Source organism: Ylistrum balloti, unplaced genomic scaffold (assembly GCF_031769215.1).
Source record: "Ylistrum balloti isolate Yb309-2 unplaced genomic scaffold, AGI_CSIRO_Ybal_v1 Utg369802, whole genome shotgun sequence".
NCBI classification, from domain to species: Eukaryota; Metazoa; Mollusca; class Bivalvia; order Pectinida; family Pectinidae; genus Ylistrum; species Ylistrum balloti.
Window position 1 is genome coordinate 515,953 of NW_026781979.1, and position 17,435 is coordinate 533,387.

Sequence of the window (17,435 nt, forward strand, 5' to 3'; positions counted from 1 at the left end):
AGTAAACTACTGATTATATTTATGTAAACAAACGTCGGTCATCTGTTTATGAAGTTAAAGTGTTACTTAAAGTGTGATATAGCAACGATGAATGCAGTATTTTGACTGACCAATTTGGTTTATGCTTTTTACTGGGTGCCATATGCTCGGATATATATTAACAGACATTACTGTTGCTGATATGGTGGACGTGCCTGCTAATTTTTCTTTTTAAAATGTATAGAGTTGTCAAATTCCATAGACTCGGTATGTGTTTGATTTCCTCACGGTCATTAAAATGAATTCGACAAATTAGTTGTACGGGTTCTTAACATAATATACTGTCCCGATTTCCCTGTCAGGGTTTTATGTACTCTTAACTGAAGGGTACATTTGAAGATCAGGGTAAGGATTTAAGGACCGTATACCCTGTCAGAGACATGTGTAAATAACTTGTCATATTGCAGAGTAATTTTAATGATCATGGAAAAATTAACCAGGTACCGAGTTTATGGAAATTTAAAATTTGTATCGATAGTTTTATGCATTCCACGACAAACTTTTGGAGAGCAATTTCTCCGTCTGAATTCAATGTGTTTTGGACACTTCAGTGGACATAAAAATGAATGTGTAAATTTTCTAGGTGGCATTAGATATAAAACGCTTCAATCCGTTAGTGGGTATAGCATTATTTTGACATTTGAAGTAAATCATCAAGTACATGTAGGAGATGTAACTGTGTTTACGTTTCCGTTCAGTGGACAATGTTCGAACCTTCTGTTGGAGTGTAAGATAGTGTGTTTGTACAAGTGACCTCTTCAGTAGGCATAAAGGAATGTGTGTGTGTGAAAAAGTCCTATGGATATATGATAACGTAAATAAAGATATGAAACAACATGTATATACAAAGATTCCGTAGGTCATTAATTCTAAGCAATTCATTCGTTGTAAGGTTCATTTAAACACATCTTTAAAAGTGACTTAATGTAACAGAGGTCATTTTTCATTTCTATGTCGCTAGGATTCGAGCCCGGGAAACCTGGTTTACAAGTCTCACGCTCAACAATTCGAGCTAAAGAGAAATTCTCTGTATTGCGACTAATATTTACCAGGGTTACATAAATATACTCTCTTTGTTGGATTCCTTAGAATTAACGTAGATTATTTATGTTGATTCATATGATTTGTGACCATGAATGAAAGGTAATGTTTAGGAATTGCAAACGTCTATCTAACTTTAAGTGAACATTCAGAGGAAAACTAGTGAAAATCAGTATTTAACGTGAATCAGTATTCATTTAATTGATATCGGTTAGTTAGCAAGATCACACAAACAAAAAGTCATAAATCTGATAAAATTTCATATTTGATATTGACTTCAATACACTTACTTAGTATTTATGAGACCCAGTTGCTCATAAACCAAAGCTTTAATCATCGTACATGTTTAAACTACTTTATTAGAACATTGTAAAAAAATATAACGTTATAATTTCTATTGAAACGGGAGGATTTGTCAAAATTATCTTTCATGCAAGTAAACGAATGTCTGGGTTTGATTATGAAAGTTTTTGAAAATATTTCGTTTTGTTTATTAGATAAGATTTTGGTTTGCGTATGTCAACTCAGTTTTATTGTATGCACGTAATATGGAACGTTTGTGAATGTCGTTTTCGGAAGTTTAAAGCTTATGCACTAGAAAAGAAAAAAACGACCATTTAAACGTAGGGAAAACTACGCTGCATTTTTCTTCACGATATCAATACATCTGTTATAGTAGCCTACAAAGTGAGAATACAGGCGGATACACCACGTTATCCAGTAGGTGCACGCATATGAGTAAATATAAATTATATAACTTGAGGATGTGTCTGTTTCAAAATTTCAAACCTGAAAATTATTCGTATATCTACAGAAAATACGTCGTATGTCTAAAAATAACCATTTCATAAATGGAAATTTGAATATGTAACATTTGATTGCTATATTATTCTGAAACGGTCAATAAAATATTATTCACAATTACCAATCAAATAAATTATTGAAGGATTTGGCAAAGAGGACTGATGCCTTTCTTGAGAAGTTCCTAGATAGAAGCACGGGTATATCGAATTCCGTGATCAATCCAAAACAGAGACACGGATTGTTTCATCGTATAGAAGATCTTGCTACCATAGTGAAATTTTCGTAAAGGACAGTTGATAGGCTACTCTAATACTAAATGATAAAGTCAAAGAAAGACAACTGTTATTCAAACTACAAGCCTTGCACTTTCCAGCGATATTTTACAACGTAGTTGTTCAATTTCAATTTATGAATTAATGTGTGATAATTAAAGTACCGGTAAACAATTTTTTTTTCGATACCAAGACTTTTTCGCCAATAATACTGACAAATAGAATGAAACAGCGATTTAAATGTTCATAGAAAAGAGTGAATAGAATATGACTCATACAGCCAGCAAAGCCCGCTAGTTAGTCTCTTTTCGAATTTTAACAATGTCACATCCTCAAATGATTATTATGGTAGTAACAACGAATTCACTTAACACACTTCGTTGTCCGATTTATTGCTAATGAGCTTATAATGATGACATAAATTTGTTACACTGATCATTAATCAGCATCTCTCTTGATCCTGCGTTTTAATACACATTGTTGGCTCGTCTCGCTGTTCAACCAAACCATTATCAAAACCTCTTACTACCATTCCTAATGCTATCTGGGTTATAGTCTTATTGTGATACTGTTTACGCAAGAAATAGAATTGATAGTATGTGGATTTAAAGAACTACAGAAGTCTTTTGACTTCTCTACAACACCCTCTTCTAAAATCGTTTTTATTCTATAAGAACATTTGATTTTTCCACTCTTTACACCAACAAATTCCTATTAACCTGAGTGAAGGTCTTCATTCTCTTGTATGAGTCTGAACTGCGGTACAAATATATGGTTGTGAACTTTACTGAGCGTGATTTGTGTTAAATATGTCGAAATCAAGGAAGAAATATATGGAGAACGAAATCATGAAAAAGATTGATTTTTTTATTGACACAATATCTTCGTCGAGTTTGATGGTAGGATCTTCCAACAGTATCTAACCATACCTATGGGATATAACAGTGTCCCTCTGTCGGCTGCCGTCTTCTTGTTTTCATACGAGGCTGAATTTATTGTTTCTATAATTTGATACTGTAGATCTCTTCAGTCGTCTTGATTTTGATGAAATAATCTTGTGATATTTCCAGATCAAGCATTGTAATAACGCATACTGAAAGTACGTAAAAATGAAACTCAGGTTTACTTTGTAGGATATTTGTAACAAGCATATATTCATAAAGAATTTTCAAACGTTCTTGAAATTATGATTGCTGGTGAATATAAGCTTGCCGTATCATGATTATATAGTTTGTGTGACTTTTACAATCATATACACACGAGATGGAGAGAAGGATTTATATATTGGAGAAATCCACGAAGGTAATAAACATAAATATAGTTTTCAAGATCTTCCAAAACACTATTGGCATAACTGTGTCCCTCTGTTGGCTGCATTGCGTTTGTTTTGATACGAGAATGAAAATATATTAGAGCTTATCATAATAACAGGTCACAAAGACCTTCAATTCCGCTCTAAGATATATTGATGACGTATTGTCTTAAAGAAAATAGATTCATTGATCACGCCCATCGTCTGCCCACCAGAAATTGAAATCAAGGATATGACACTCTTTTCTACACCAGCTTCTTATCTCAGTTTTTTCCTACAACGAAAGCAACATGGATAGCTTTCCACCAAGCTATATGATAAGTGTGATGATTTCCATTTCCCTATTTGTGAATTTTCCATTTCTAGATAGGAGCATTCCTGCATCCGAAATTATGATATTTACATATCGTAGTCGATTCGATATTCAAGGACCTATTACAAATATTTCTTTGTTCGTGCAAGATGTCGTCAACAGAAAAACTCATAACAAGGTGTTTCAAAACTGGAGGCTAATTAAAATTAAGGTGAAGTTTTACGGTCGTCATAATGATCTCATTGAGAAATATTATATTTCTTTTTGCGGTATGACGCTGGACGTGTTTGATACTGGTTTATTGCCGGTTGTTCCTATGATGTATACCTTGCCCCCCCCCCCCCCCCCCCCCCCCCCCCCCCCCTTTGAGAACGTGACGTTACTTACTTGGATTGACCAAGATTTACATGGCGGGTGTCGTCGATGAAGCAGAAGACGCTTACTCCTCAATCTGTTTCAGGATTCTCCGTGTAAATATTTCCTTCGTTCATAGTTTACTCCAGTGCTAACTGATATCACGTAAATACGGCGAATGTATAAACATTAAGTGTGGACATTTTAAAATCCGAATGTAAATTGTATGTCCCTGGTTTTATGAACGACGTTAAACAAAGGCGAACAATTGGCACAGAACTTTAATTGGTGTCATGCATTACTATACTCCAGTAGATTTCTTAATTTATTCTTACATTGGAATTGTCGTGACTTTCTACATACAGGTGGTAAAATGACCTTTTCAGTATATTTATACTACTCCACCGTGTCAATGTAATCATGTCATGCGATATGCATTGCTATACATATGACTATAACAGTGAACGTATGCATATGATAATGAGCAACGAAATGGTTTTCTTGGGAGAAGACGTGTATAGGCTATAGCCTGCTGTCTAATACTGTTGATTGTTTACATCAATAAAATATTATGAAATGAAATTAAACAAAATGGTTAGAACTTTTTACGACATTTAAAAATTACATCATGTTGAAACGTCAGCCACCAGTTTTAACCGGATTGTTTTCAATGCTCATGAACCTTGTCCGGTTCAATTTATATTTTGCTTGTGTGTAATATGTTGTACACTGATCTGCATGACGCTAACATTATGACAACGGTATAGTTCATAGTGTTGTAGGTATGCATTGATCTCAAAGTAATGGTGGTTCCATAGCATGCTGGTCTGTTGGCGCCAAGTAATAACGATCAATGTTTCAGCATCATTGCGGTGGAACTTAAAACAAGTTTACCCAGGATATTATAACTTACATAATAGAGGTAAGGTACTGAAGATTCCTTCACTTTGGATCCAGCGCTATTTTGAGCATTGATTACACACGGAATCACTTGGTTGCTATCAACAGACTGGGTGTTTTATGATAAATACGTATAACTCACTCTGTACGAATCGCAAGCCACAGTCAGCCTAATTCTATATTATATTGAAGTGTGGGGTTACATTTGGTAAATGGTTTTTGCTCATTTGAAATGGCAGTGTGTATCCTTACAATATCAGTATATGTATTTATCTTATCACATGATTGACTTGATATTCATTGAATACATCTGCTATATTTTTAACATTACACATGTAATACATAGCTTATTACGACGACACTGTAGATAACGATATGATATTACAGTATCGATGTAATGTATCCATGTTCTATAACGGCATGACCTTTCATCACATAAATTTACCAGGCATCATGAAGCTAACGAGATCGAACGAATGTGTATAAATGCACCTAAAACTGCGTTGTGCAATCTAACACCGTGATATCCATCAGAGTACTAAAAAATTCGATCCTTAGAAAACAAAAAGAAAATACCAATATGTCAACATAACTATAGTCCAAACTCAAATTAAATAAACACGATCAAAAGAAAGATTTACAAGCAAACTCCTGAAAATGGACATGAAAAAGAAGACCAGGTGTTTCGGAAGAGTAAGCGTTATCTGCTTCATCGACAACAACCGCCAGTTAAATCTTGGTCAATGTATACAATGAGAACAAGACATAATTTAACTGCATTTATACGTCAAGAATAAATTTTACATGGGAATTTGTTTTAAATGATTACTAGACTGTTGCCGTCATTTTCAAGAATGCGTCTACCCGAGAATACACACCATGACTTATGTCCGGTAGAAACACTTAACATTTAACAGATATAATACCTTTCGAAACAGAAATGATAACCATATAGAAATAGATGGGACCGTAGGAAGTGTAATAGGTACATAGCCGTGAGGAAAGTACATGTAGGTATACAAACCATTATCACAAGTCGCGAGATGATATGTTTTTGGTAATAAACCTAAGATACTCAAGTTATGTAATAAATAGTATCCTTCATGTGTTTCCATTTAGTGAGATTTATGAATGTTTATAAAAAATATTTAAGAATAGTTACACATTGTACATATATGTGAATGGAAACCCGTGCAAGATCAGAAATATTAAATATCAATACAATCAATCAATAATGAAATTAAACAAAATGGTTAGAACTTTTTACGACATTTAAAAATCACATCATGTTGAAACGTCAGCCACCAGTTTTAACCGGATTGTTATCAGTGCTCATGAACCTTATCCGGTTCAATTTATAATTTGCATGTGTGTATTATGTTGTGCATTGGACTGTCTGACGCTAACTATACTTTAGAGTGTTGTAGGTATGCATTGATCTCAAAGTAATGGCGGTTCCATAGCACGCTGTTATGTTGACGTAATATTGATCAAAGTTTCAGCATCATGGCAGTGGAACTTAAAACAAGTTTACCCAGGATATTCTAACTTACATAATAGAGTTAAGGTACGTATTCACTGAAGATTCCTTCACTTTGGATCCAGCGCTATTTTGAGCTTTGACTCATTACACACGGAAGCACTTGGTTGCTATCAACAGACTGGGTGTTTTATGATAAATACGTATAACTCACTCTATACGAATCGCAAGCCGCAGTCAGCCTAATTCTATATTATATTGAAGTGTGGGGTTACATTCGGTAAATGGTTTTTGCTCATTTGAAATGGCAGTGTGTATCCTTACAATATCAGTATATGTATTTATCTTATCACATGATTGACTTGATATTCATTGAATACATCTGCTATATTTTTTAACATTACACATGTATTACATAGCTTATTACGACGACACTGTAGATAACGATATGATATTACAGTATCGATGTAATGTATCCATGTTCTATAACGGCATGACCTTTCATCACATAAATTTACCAGGAATCATGAAGCTAACGAGATCGAACGAATGTGTATAAATGCACCTAAAACTGCGTTGTGCAATCTAACACCGTGATATCCATCAGAGTACTAAAAAATTCGATCCTTAGAAAACAAAAAGAAAATACCAATATGTCAACATAATTATAGTCCAAACTCAAATTAAATAAACACGATCAAAAGAAAGATTTACAAGCAAACTCCTGAAAATGGACATGAAAAAGAAGACCAGGTGTTTCGGAAGAGTAAGCGTTATCTGCTTCATCGACAACAACCGCCAGTTAAATCTTGGTCAATGTATACAATGAGAACAAGACATAATTTAACTGCATTTATACGTCAAGAATAAATTTTACATGGGAATTTGTTTTAAATGATTACTAGACTGTTGCCGTCATTTTCAAGAATGCGTCTACCCGAGAATACACACCATGACTTATGTCCGGTAGAAACACTTAACATTTAACAGATATAATACCTTTCGAAACAGAAATGATAACCATATAGAAATAGATGGGATAGGAAGTGTAATAGGTACATAGCCGTGAGGAAAGTACATGTAGGTATACAAACCATTATCACAAGTCGCGAGATGATATGTTTTTGGTAATAAACCTAAGATACTCAAGTTATGTAATAAATAGTATCCTTCATGTGTTTCCATTTAGTGAGATTTATGAATGTTTATAAAAAAATATCTAAGAATAGTTACACATTGTACATATATGTGAATGGAAACCCGTGCAAGATCAGAAATATTAAATATCAATACAATTATCGTTGTGCATTCAATTAATCCTAAACAGTCATCGTTCTTTTACATGCCTTGTTTTACAGTTCTGAATATTGTTTTGCAGGGCATTATGGGATCACTGCTGATTTCATTTCCTGGATGGATAATTCACTATTAAAACACGTTATTAGAAAATGCTTTATTCAGCTCTCGGAAAATATACAACCACGTTATATTTGTGCACATTTGTACACGAACAATGCATTGGAAGAAGATGACTATTTGGCAATTCTTGATTCGAAAGAAAGTCAACAAAAAACTCAGCAGTTTTTACTGAAATTACCAAAGAAATGTACTTTTGAAATATTTCGGGATGCTATTTCTCAGAATTACGACTTTCTATTGAAAGATTTAGACCAGAGCCGTCTAGAATATGTGACATCTAAAAAGACAAGCCCCGAGAAACCAACGATCATCAACATCAACACCAAAGCACGACTGGTGGCCGTCAAACAGTACTACGATATCAAGCGCAGACACTGGAATGGAGATATTGCCGTTTTTGAACATTTTATTTCCACCACGCGTCAAATCTACCAATCTCAAATAGATGATATCAAAACTTGTAATGATTTCCACTCAAAAGAGTTTTTAAACGGACTTCATTACAGTTTGACGAAGATTGCAGACCTTTATTTTAAATCGATGATATTGAAATGGAGACACGAAATAGGAAAAACAAAGCCGACCATTCCTCGCATGCAAGAGATTCGCGCAATCCTACATGACATTATCCCTAAAACATCGGTACCCGCGCTGTACAATATGTCACTGTGTGCTCAGTATGCTTTAGCGATGCGTTCTGTTGGTGATCTAGACGAAGCATTACGGAATGTTTACACTGCTAAACAAGTAGGTGTAGCTATACCAAACTGTCGAGAGAAAGTAAGTATTCTTTCTACCGAATCGAACGCAGAATGGGAAAGAAGTGCGCGCAAAGGTTGGATAGATTCTACTGAAAAAGAACGACTTATCGGTTTGGTGAAAGAATCCAGGCTTGCAAATCGGGAATTAAATTCAACAAATCCCACAGCTGACAGCGATGATGAAACCAGAGCAGCACAAGATTTTGATAATGCTACAATTATTGTGGAGGCTCTAATTAGAGTTGGGATTGATGACAAAGGAAAAAACCTTCCTGAAGTGGACGTTACCGAAACAGACTTGGAGGAGGCTGACCGTTGTTTGGTCCACATTGAGCAAAAAAGAAACTGGCACAAACTTGCAGATAGATGGAAGATTATCTTTTTTCTTGCAAAGGCAAAAATGTCCCATTTTCAAAATGTATCTACGGATACAAACATGTACATTAAATGTGCAATTGAACATACTGCTAAAGTGCCATATTTATCAGAAATTAAAAGAAATGCCGATAATTTTCAATTATAATACAATTCCTTAATAATTTATACAACAGGTATTATTTTTGGGGTATATTGTGGATCTTAATAGCAATATTTAGACACGCATCATTTTTTTAAAGATAGGCGATTTTAAAGACATCCAACCACTGTTCAGGGATCTTTTGAGCTTTTTCCAATAACTTTATGTATATGTTGTCTCCAATGTTCGATCCAGGAGAGCCGACTAAAATTAGGATCTGATGTTGTTTCTAATTTTGCTACGAATCCTCGACTCATTTTGGTCTTTAACTGAGCGTTTGTTCGTATGAGACAGGCTAGGAGCTTTGGCCGAGTTCTAACTGTTTTTAAATGGAAGTTACTACATGTACTTGCTTCACGCTCATCCCTGTGGTAGTGTAATACTGGCTCGACCATTGTCAGTTTAATGTGACTGGGTGTATGTGATGTCCTGCAAAATGCCTTCGGCAGTATGTTTCAATGTGTTGGCACTATAACGTCGGCATCAATTTACCGAAGGCTCCCGAAAACACAAGCAATCAAGCCATGCACTCAACTCGTATACATTCTGTGACCGTACTTAAATGACCATAGGATTTAATTTGACGTTAAGCAATACATCAGTGTAGAATCAAACGAGTTCTTAAAGCTGCAGACCTAATCAAATTTTAAATTGATGAAAAGCCATATTAAGAAAGATTGTACAAAATACACAAGTGAATAATACCACCTTTTCATAACTGAGAAAAGATATACATTCGAGCCATTAGAACCTTTATTTTGAAATCTAGGAGGCAGCTAAGGAAAATCCGAAGTGGTCAAAATCTAGCAAAAAATATTGAGATTTAAACCATTTCTATATCGATGCGCCGCACCTCTTTTCATATTTTCTTTTAAATTCATCTAAGTTTTACTTCAAATGTTAATAGCAAGGACGGCTTAAGTGTAAGGTTTTGCCTGATACATTCTATAAACAAGAAAATGTTTTGATGATGAACCCCCACTTGTCTGTAGTACTCGAAAAATGATATATAAAACACTCTTAATGATCTTTCCATGGACATGTTAAAGTTTTGTGTATAAGTTTGCCATGGTGTTATGAATTTTGACTTACACATGGCTTTCCTTGAATAAGAAGGGGATCATTTACACATACTATAACTTATATACGTAAATACACCTAAAACAGTCACTTTGGCTAATATTTTTTAAAACAAGCGATTGGGATTCATAAAAATTGGAACTAGAACTCCGTCTCTGGAAAAGTCCCTTTCTGTACATGTATTCTTACCAATTTTAGGTGAAAGAAATTTATTATGTTTTTTCATATGAGCTGTCTTTCCAAAGCATATTGAAGTGCCATTGTAATGCTGAATACTACACTGAATCGTATATTGTGAAATAAATGATGATGAAATCGTGAGAATATATCGTCATTGGGGTTAGGTGGCAAGGTCTGAAAACAGACTATTGGCATTCATATATGAACTCTTTGGGTCATATTGTTTTTTTGTTGTCGTACGAAGCTGAAATTTTTTCGTCCTTGTACATTTTCAAGTGTCATCTTAAATCTCGCCTCTGTTAATAATTTCCCTTTGTTGATTTTTCATTGGAATTACGTTTTTGTTATCAGATTGATGTTTTTTTGTTAAGCTGACAGCAATTTAGATGTTACTGAAAGTCTTCATGGTATCAGAAGCATGCTGAACCAAACAAGTATTTGTTAAAAAATAACAAAATATTTTTAATCGGTTTAAAAAATTTATTTCAAATTAACAAACATCGTGCAACATTAACAACTGTTTACACTAAGTTAATAAAATATTTACAGTGATATTCTTTTGATATTTAGCTGCTTTGAAGTGTTTGCAGTAAATCAGTTGGCGCATGAAGGTCGTTAAATGTCGAAAGTTTCCATCACAACCAGAAATGTAAAATTAGTGGTATTAAAATTTATGTTCCTTTTAGAAAGTTTTCGTACTTTTTTGTTTGATAATTTCTTAAGCAAAATATGTGAAACAAGCACCAGTATGCAGACAGACGTCCTTCCTACGTAAAGCATCAACATTCAAGTCATTGTTCCGACAATAACATCCTAAAAATTTCTTTCGTTTTGAGGCATATTTGCTCACCTTATGAATCAAACTACAGTATCTTAATCTGCCATACAGAAATTGAAAGGCCAATGACTCTGCTACCATCTACCACTTTAATTAGACCTTGATAGTTGCACATTCAAATAGATTACAAATTTTGTTATAGACACAAGGCCAATAATGCATCTCTCACCCGTAATTCAAATTGTGGCCTGTAAAGAGAATCAAGTTTAAATTCATTAAGCATCTTTCTATTGAAAAGTAGTTCAAGGACACATCGTTTTAGCTGTATCCTGGTTTGTCCACTTCATAACATGGGCAGAGGAATGTTGTTCAAAGGATTATATTCTATATCAGATGAGTTTTACCTGTGGTTTTACCTGTTATTACCTGTACCATTTAACCTACCTCCAGACAACTACCCAAAACAATCCAATACTCAAATCAATGTGTTTTCTCCAACTTTGAAGGATTGAAATCATGATGTACGAAAATCACTTTTTCATCATTCTTTTGAATAACTCCAAAAGTGTCTTCCAATGTGCAATGTTCTGGACTGTTAACAAGAGGCACATGGCCCTTAACTGTCATCTGACAATTGACAAATAGATTGACAAACCATCAGATTTGCTGATGGTTGTCTCACATGTCTGATGAATTCAAAGTTTAATATCACTTAAAATTGTCAAAAACTCATAAATGGTATGTTCTGTTCATGAAAAACAGATGCACCACCATGTTACAAAATGGCATCCGTGTTTACCATGTTGAACTTTTCATCAGGCTGAAAAAATAGCAATGTATCATCTCTTCCTTTCCCTTAACAAATCAAACTCCAAATATTTTTATTTGGCGTGAATGAAACTCGAGAAGTAGTTCAAACTATTTGCTCCTCCGGAGTTATCTTGGTTTTTAGACCAAACCGTAAAAAAATAATATTTGCCAGGACAATCTCAAGATCACTTCATGCACATTTGATATCATTGCCACTCTTTGACAATATTTCAGGGCAAATTTGGTTGAAATCTTTCCAGGCATTAAGGAGAAGTGTCTTGGAGCAAAATATTGTCGGACTTCCCCATTAAGGGACTAGTCCCCTGCCCCATGTTCCTAAGAGTCAAAAACATTCTGAATTTAAGAACTTATTATTTATAACAATGATGTTTCAGACAAAACTTGTTGAAATCCATTCCAGCATTAAGGAGGGTAGCATTTTGAAACAACATATTGACTAACTTTCCCATTAGTGGGCCCCATCCCTATGGATCAAATCAACTTTCTGAATTCAAGAATCAATTGTCCATCTGTAATGATATTCCTGACAAAATTTAGATGAAATTTTATTTTACGCATTAAGGAAGACTAGAATTTTGAAGCAAAATTATTGACCAACTTCGCCATTTGGAGCCATATTGCCTAACTTCCCAGTTTGTGGCCCCGCCCACAAGTCCCTGGTGGTCAAATCAACTTTCTGAATTTAAGAAATAATTTCCCTCTCCCATCGATGTTTCAGACCGAATTTGGTTGAAATTCGCCAAGGCATTTAGCAGGAGTAGTGTTCTAGAGGAAAAGTTTATGGATGGTGGACAGCACATGATAACAGACAATGCACAATACCAATAGGTCATTTACCCATCGGGTCAGAAGACCTGAAAACACATACCTATGTCATGCGCTGGTACCTGTATTGTATATCAACCAATCGATGGTATACAATTCATATCTACAAATGTTTCATTATTGCATGTAGCGTGCATTAAGAAACGGAAAATTGTAATATGTGTTAAGAAGTGTAATAATATTGTATGCATTTCAAGTCAGCTAGTGTAATATTATACGAGATGTGTATCAAGAAATGTATTATTGAATCTATTTCATTTCAGGCTATTTGTTACATGATTCTGTTTTGTGCAATTCTAAAAAAAAAAAGATTTTCAAAATCATTTATAGTATTGTATCTCAGGTTACAGATCACACAAGTAAAAACACAGGTAATGGATCTCGGGTGAAATATTTGGTTATTATAGAAATGACCATAACTGGCTTGCCATTGCCTTCATAAAGCAGCATCCTATTTTCTCTTAATAAAAGTTGGCAAATCAGGAACCTCCAATTTTTAAAAAAATCATGGACTTTTTGGCTTTTAATTTCACCTGTGACTTTGCAAGTGTGTCAATGGTCATTCATGTGAACAACTTTACCACATATAAGCATACTACATGCCTAATATCAGTATCCTGGCACATTTGGTATTAGGAAAAAGTTGCTTAAAGAATTAATAGGAAACTGACACACACCTGAACTTTTTAGATACATGGATAATTTCAATAATTTCAATCACTTGATCATGTCAGCACACACTTCATTCATAAAGTTATGTGGTCTTGTCACAACTTTTATTGTGTGTGAATGAGCCATGTTTGCTTACATCTCAATGAATCTAATGAATGACATGTAAAAAAAAATATATGTAATGTTACATAATATATGTATATACATATATATCTTTACAAAAAAAGTAAATGAAAACATCAATCTAATGACTTACTATTGGAACTATATTTTGTCACCAACCCATGAGGTGCCATTCACTACTTATTCAAAGTGTCATCTCAGTTGAAGCTGTCCTAAGCATTTGTAACGGGTAATTTGTTTCTACAAATTTTATGAGAATCTGTAATAATCAAATGAAAATATAAGGATTGTTACTTATTTGCTGTTCCTGCGTGGAAGCGAATTTACATTGAAGTAACTACACATTTACTCTCTGCATGTCAAACACCAAGCAATATATTCTTACTCCAATGTAAATACACTTATATAATATATAATAGATCTAAAATTTGTAAAAACATCGGAAAACCTATCAATTTTAATATGGCACAAAATATACACATACACAATCTATAGATTCAGTAGTAATAAGAACTGGTTAGGAGAATACCATCTCGAAAGACTTCACCAAATCCTTCATGATCAATTTTAAAGTAATGTACAAAAAACTGAATATTCAAATTTCAAAAGAACTCTAAATTTACAAAAGGGACGTTCAGTGCAAAACTATGCATAATGTAAATCATTCTTAAAACACAAGTCAAGAAGAAAGCCTGGTGTCTACCACTGAAAAACTTCAGTTCTCTTCTGAAAGTAAAGGAGTCAAACTGAAAATAAAAACAGCTTTGTCAGGCTGTATCAACTCAACTGAAATTCTGAGAAAAAAATCATAAAGGGAACTATGAATACCACATTAAATCATGATTGAGATGCAAAACATTTATTACTCCCTGTGGGAAAGAAATAAACTCCAGGACTTGTTTGGTTTGCTTTTTATACTATCTAACATTTTTTAACAGCTATGATAATTGAAGAATGGAAAAATGAGTGACTGAAAATAATGATTAGATCATTTTCAATACAGACAAAAATAATTTGATCATACCACCAACTAATTAACAAGGAAAAACATACCAATATAGTTTCACTATCTGAACTAGCACCAAAATGCATATTATGAATAACTACTTGACAATAAACTGTAATCATAGCATGTGTTGTTCAGCCAAACATATGTCCACAATACATAAACACAACAAATTTTGCTTTTGTTTCCATTTTCCACTTCTTAATAACATTCAAGAAAACATGTGATGTTAAGGACTGTGTGACTAAGTTAGGTTCATGTTTATCATGAAGACCCTAAGAGTAACAGCACATTATGTTTGTAACAAATTAAATTATAAAATTTTTATTCCAAATTCCCCAGCTTTGACCCACGTATCCAATCTTCTGATGCAACATGTAGCGGATGTCACAAATCTTCCTGCAAAAAATGAAGTTTATCACCAAGTGGCACCAGAATGGCCAAAACTGGCACCTACTCATCTTATACCTTCCATTTTATAAGGATCCATATATATATATAATGAATTTAATGCCCATCGAGCAATTGGGCATGAACTGTGCAACCAATTAATAATTCCATCTTCAACTGGAGTGTTTGCAATCAATGCTTCGTATTACAATATATAGTGTATCAATTTAATTTAAAAGATTTCATTTTTAAATTCTGGTATTTCTATCAATCATCAAAAGAGGAGAGACAGTACATGAGTATAAATGTTATGATACAAATACATCAACACTAGTCAAACTCTTATACAAGTGGATTACAAGAAGCAGCACAGTATATACTGTTTTTAGTCCAACTCCTATACAAGTGGATTACAAGAAGCAGCACAGTTTATACTGTTTTTAGTCCAACTCCTATACAAGTGGATTACAAGAAGCAGCACAGTATATACTGTTTTAGTCCAACTCCTATACAAGTGGATTACAAGAAGCAGCACAGTTTATACTGTTTTTAGTCCAACTCCTATACAAGTGGATTACAAGAAGCAGCACAGTATATACTGGTTTAGTCCAACTCCTATACAAGTGGATTACAAGATGCAGCACAGTTTATACTGTTTTTAGTTCAACTCCTATACAAGTGGATTACAAGATGCAGCACAGTATATACTGTTTTTAGTCCAACTCCTATACAAGTGGATTACAAGATGCAGCACAGTTTATACTGTTTTTAGTCCAACTCCTATACAAGTGGATTACAAGAAGCAGCACAGTTTATATTGTTTTTAGTCCAACTCCTATACAAGTGGATTACAAGATGCAGCACAGTTTATACTGTTTTTAGTCCAACTCCTATACAAGTGGATTACAAGAAGCAGCACAGAATATACTGTTTTTAGTCCAACTCCTATACAAGAGGATTACAAGATATAGCACAGTTTATACTGGTATGTCACCAGGAAGAGCAGTTAAAGGTTACAGTCATGCTTTATTGTTTAAAGTTACTAAAATGTCAAATGTATATCAAAGATATCGGTATGAAGGCAAAACAAATGTTAAATGTTTGCCTTGGTAATGCAATAGAAAGAAAGTAACAAAACAACCTATAATAAACATTCTATCTTTTAACACTCACATATCCACATTGATTTTACAAATGCAGTAGGTCTACATAACTGACAGTTTATTGAATTTTTCATATAGAAAGAAAAAAATTTACAGAACAATATCATAAATTCTTACCTAATGTTATGTCTGACTTTGACAATGAATAGGAATTAATAAAAATTTGTAAATTTTATCTTGGTATTAAATTTGGAGTGTATTGGGGAGACAACCATATTTTCTTTAAAAAAAGTCTAAGCCATAATTGCCTCCATTCCCATGCAAAAAGCATCTTTGTTTGATGAATTTGTGGAAGTTGTCAAATGTGTCCTTTTAACCTGTTAACATTCCCAAACATTAATGATCGCCGTGATATGTTCAGAGGTTCTCAAGACACTGATGCAATAGGATGGAATAGGATGGGATGGGATGCAACAGACAGACATGGGTAACACTGTATGCCTCCCCTAAAATGTTCGGGGCATAGAAACAAATTCAATGTTTTCCTTTGGTACCTTAAAGAAATGTTACTTAAAGGAGATATGTGGCATTTATCAATTTAACAAGAATTCTGCTGAATAATAAGTCTCAAAATATTTTTGACAAAAGGAACATTCAATACATTAAACCATTTTTTATCGAAGATGTATACAAAATTTCAAGCTAATTCAAAAACTTTTTTAAGACATCTTTCGTCCTGATTTAGCTTGTGCACCATGTATATAATGTTATGGAACCAAATGAAAAATTGGGTAGATGTGGTGCTTAAACAGCTCTTCTACCTGAGAAGTTCATAACCTATATGCAACTTTGTAAGATTGTTGAAAATTATGAAGTCCAACAAAGCAAAAATTCCCCATCCACACCATCTCCTTCCAATCTCTAACCCTCAAAATCATTCAAGTCAATATAAAAAATTATTTGATGAAGGAGTTCTAGACTGTTCTCAAAATCCATTAAATTTTCATGTCCACAAATAATATGAGACCTTGGGCCTAAACAATAACCTGTTATCAAGTTCCACCATTTACTTTTTATTTACTACACACTCTTTTACTTTTTTAATTTGGATTTGGCATAAAGTTAGAAAATTTGCCTTTTTTTCCTCATTTGTTATAATTAAAATCAGTCATCAATCATCCTTTTATATGTATGATAAACATTTATATTTAGTTAATTGATTCTGTTCACATTTA

The 17,435-nt window shown here is 33.8% G+C and overlaps 1 protein-coding gene across 1 annotated transcript; it reads left to right on the forward strand.

The window, feature by feature from the left end:
* The first annotated feature begins 7,928 nt into the window (after nt 1-7,928).
* LOC132544549 (uncharacterized) lies at nt 7,929-9,218 on the forward strand. The gene has a single exon (XM_060208159.1). The coding sequence runs from the start codon at nt 7,929-7,931 to the stop codon at nt 9,216-9,218; it is 1,290 nt and encodes a 429-aa protein (XP_060064142.1).
* Nucleotides 9,219-17,435: the final 8,217 nt, after the last annotated feature.

Coding starts and splice junctions, on each gene's coding strand:
- LOC132544549 (XM_060208159.1), top strand. CDS start 7,929: ATGGATAATTCACTATTAAAACACGTTATTAGAAAATGCTTTATTCAG.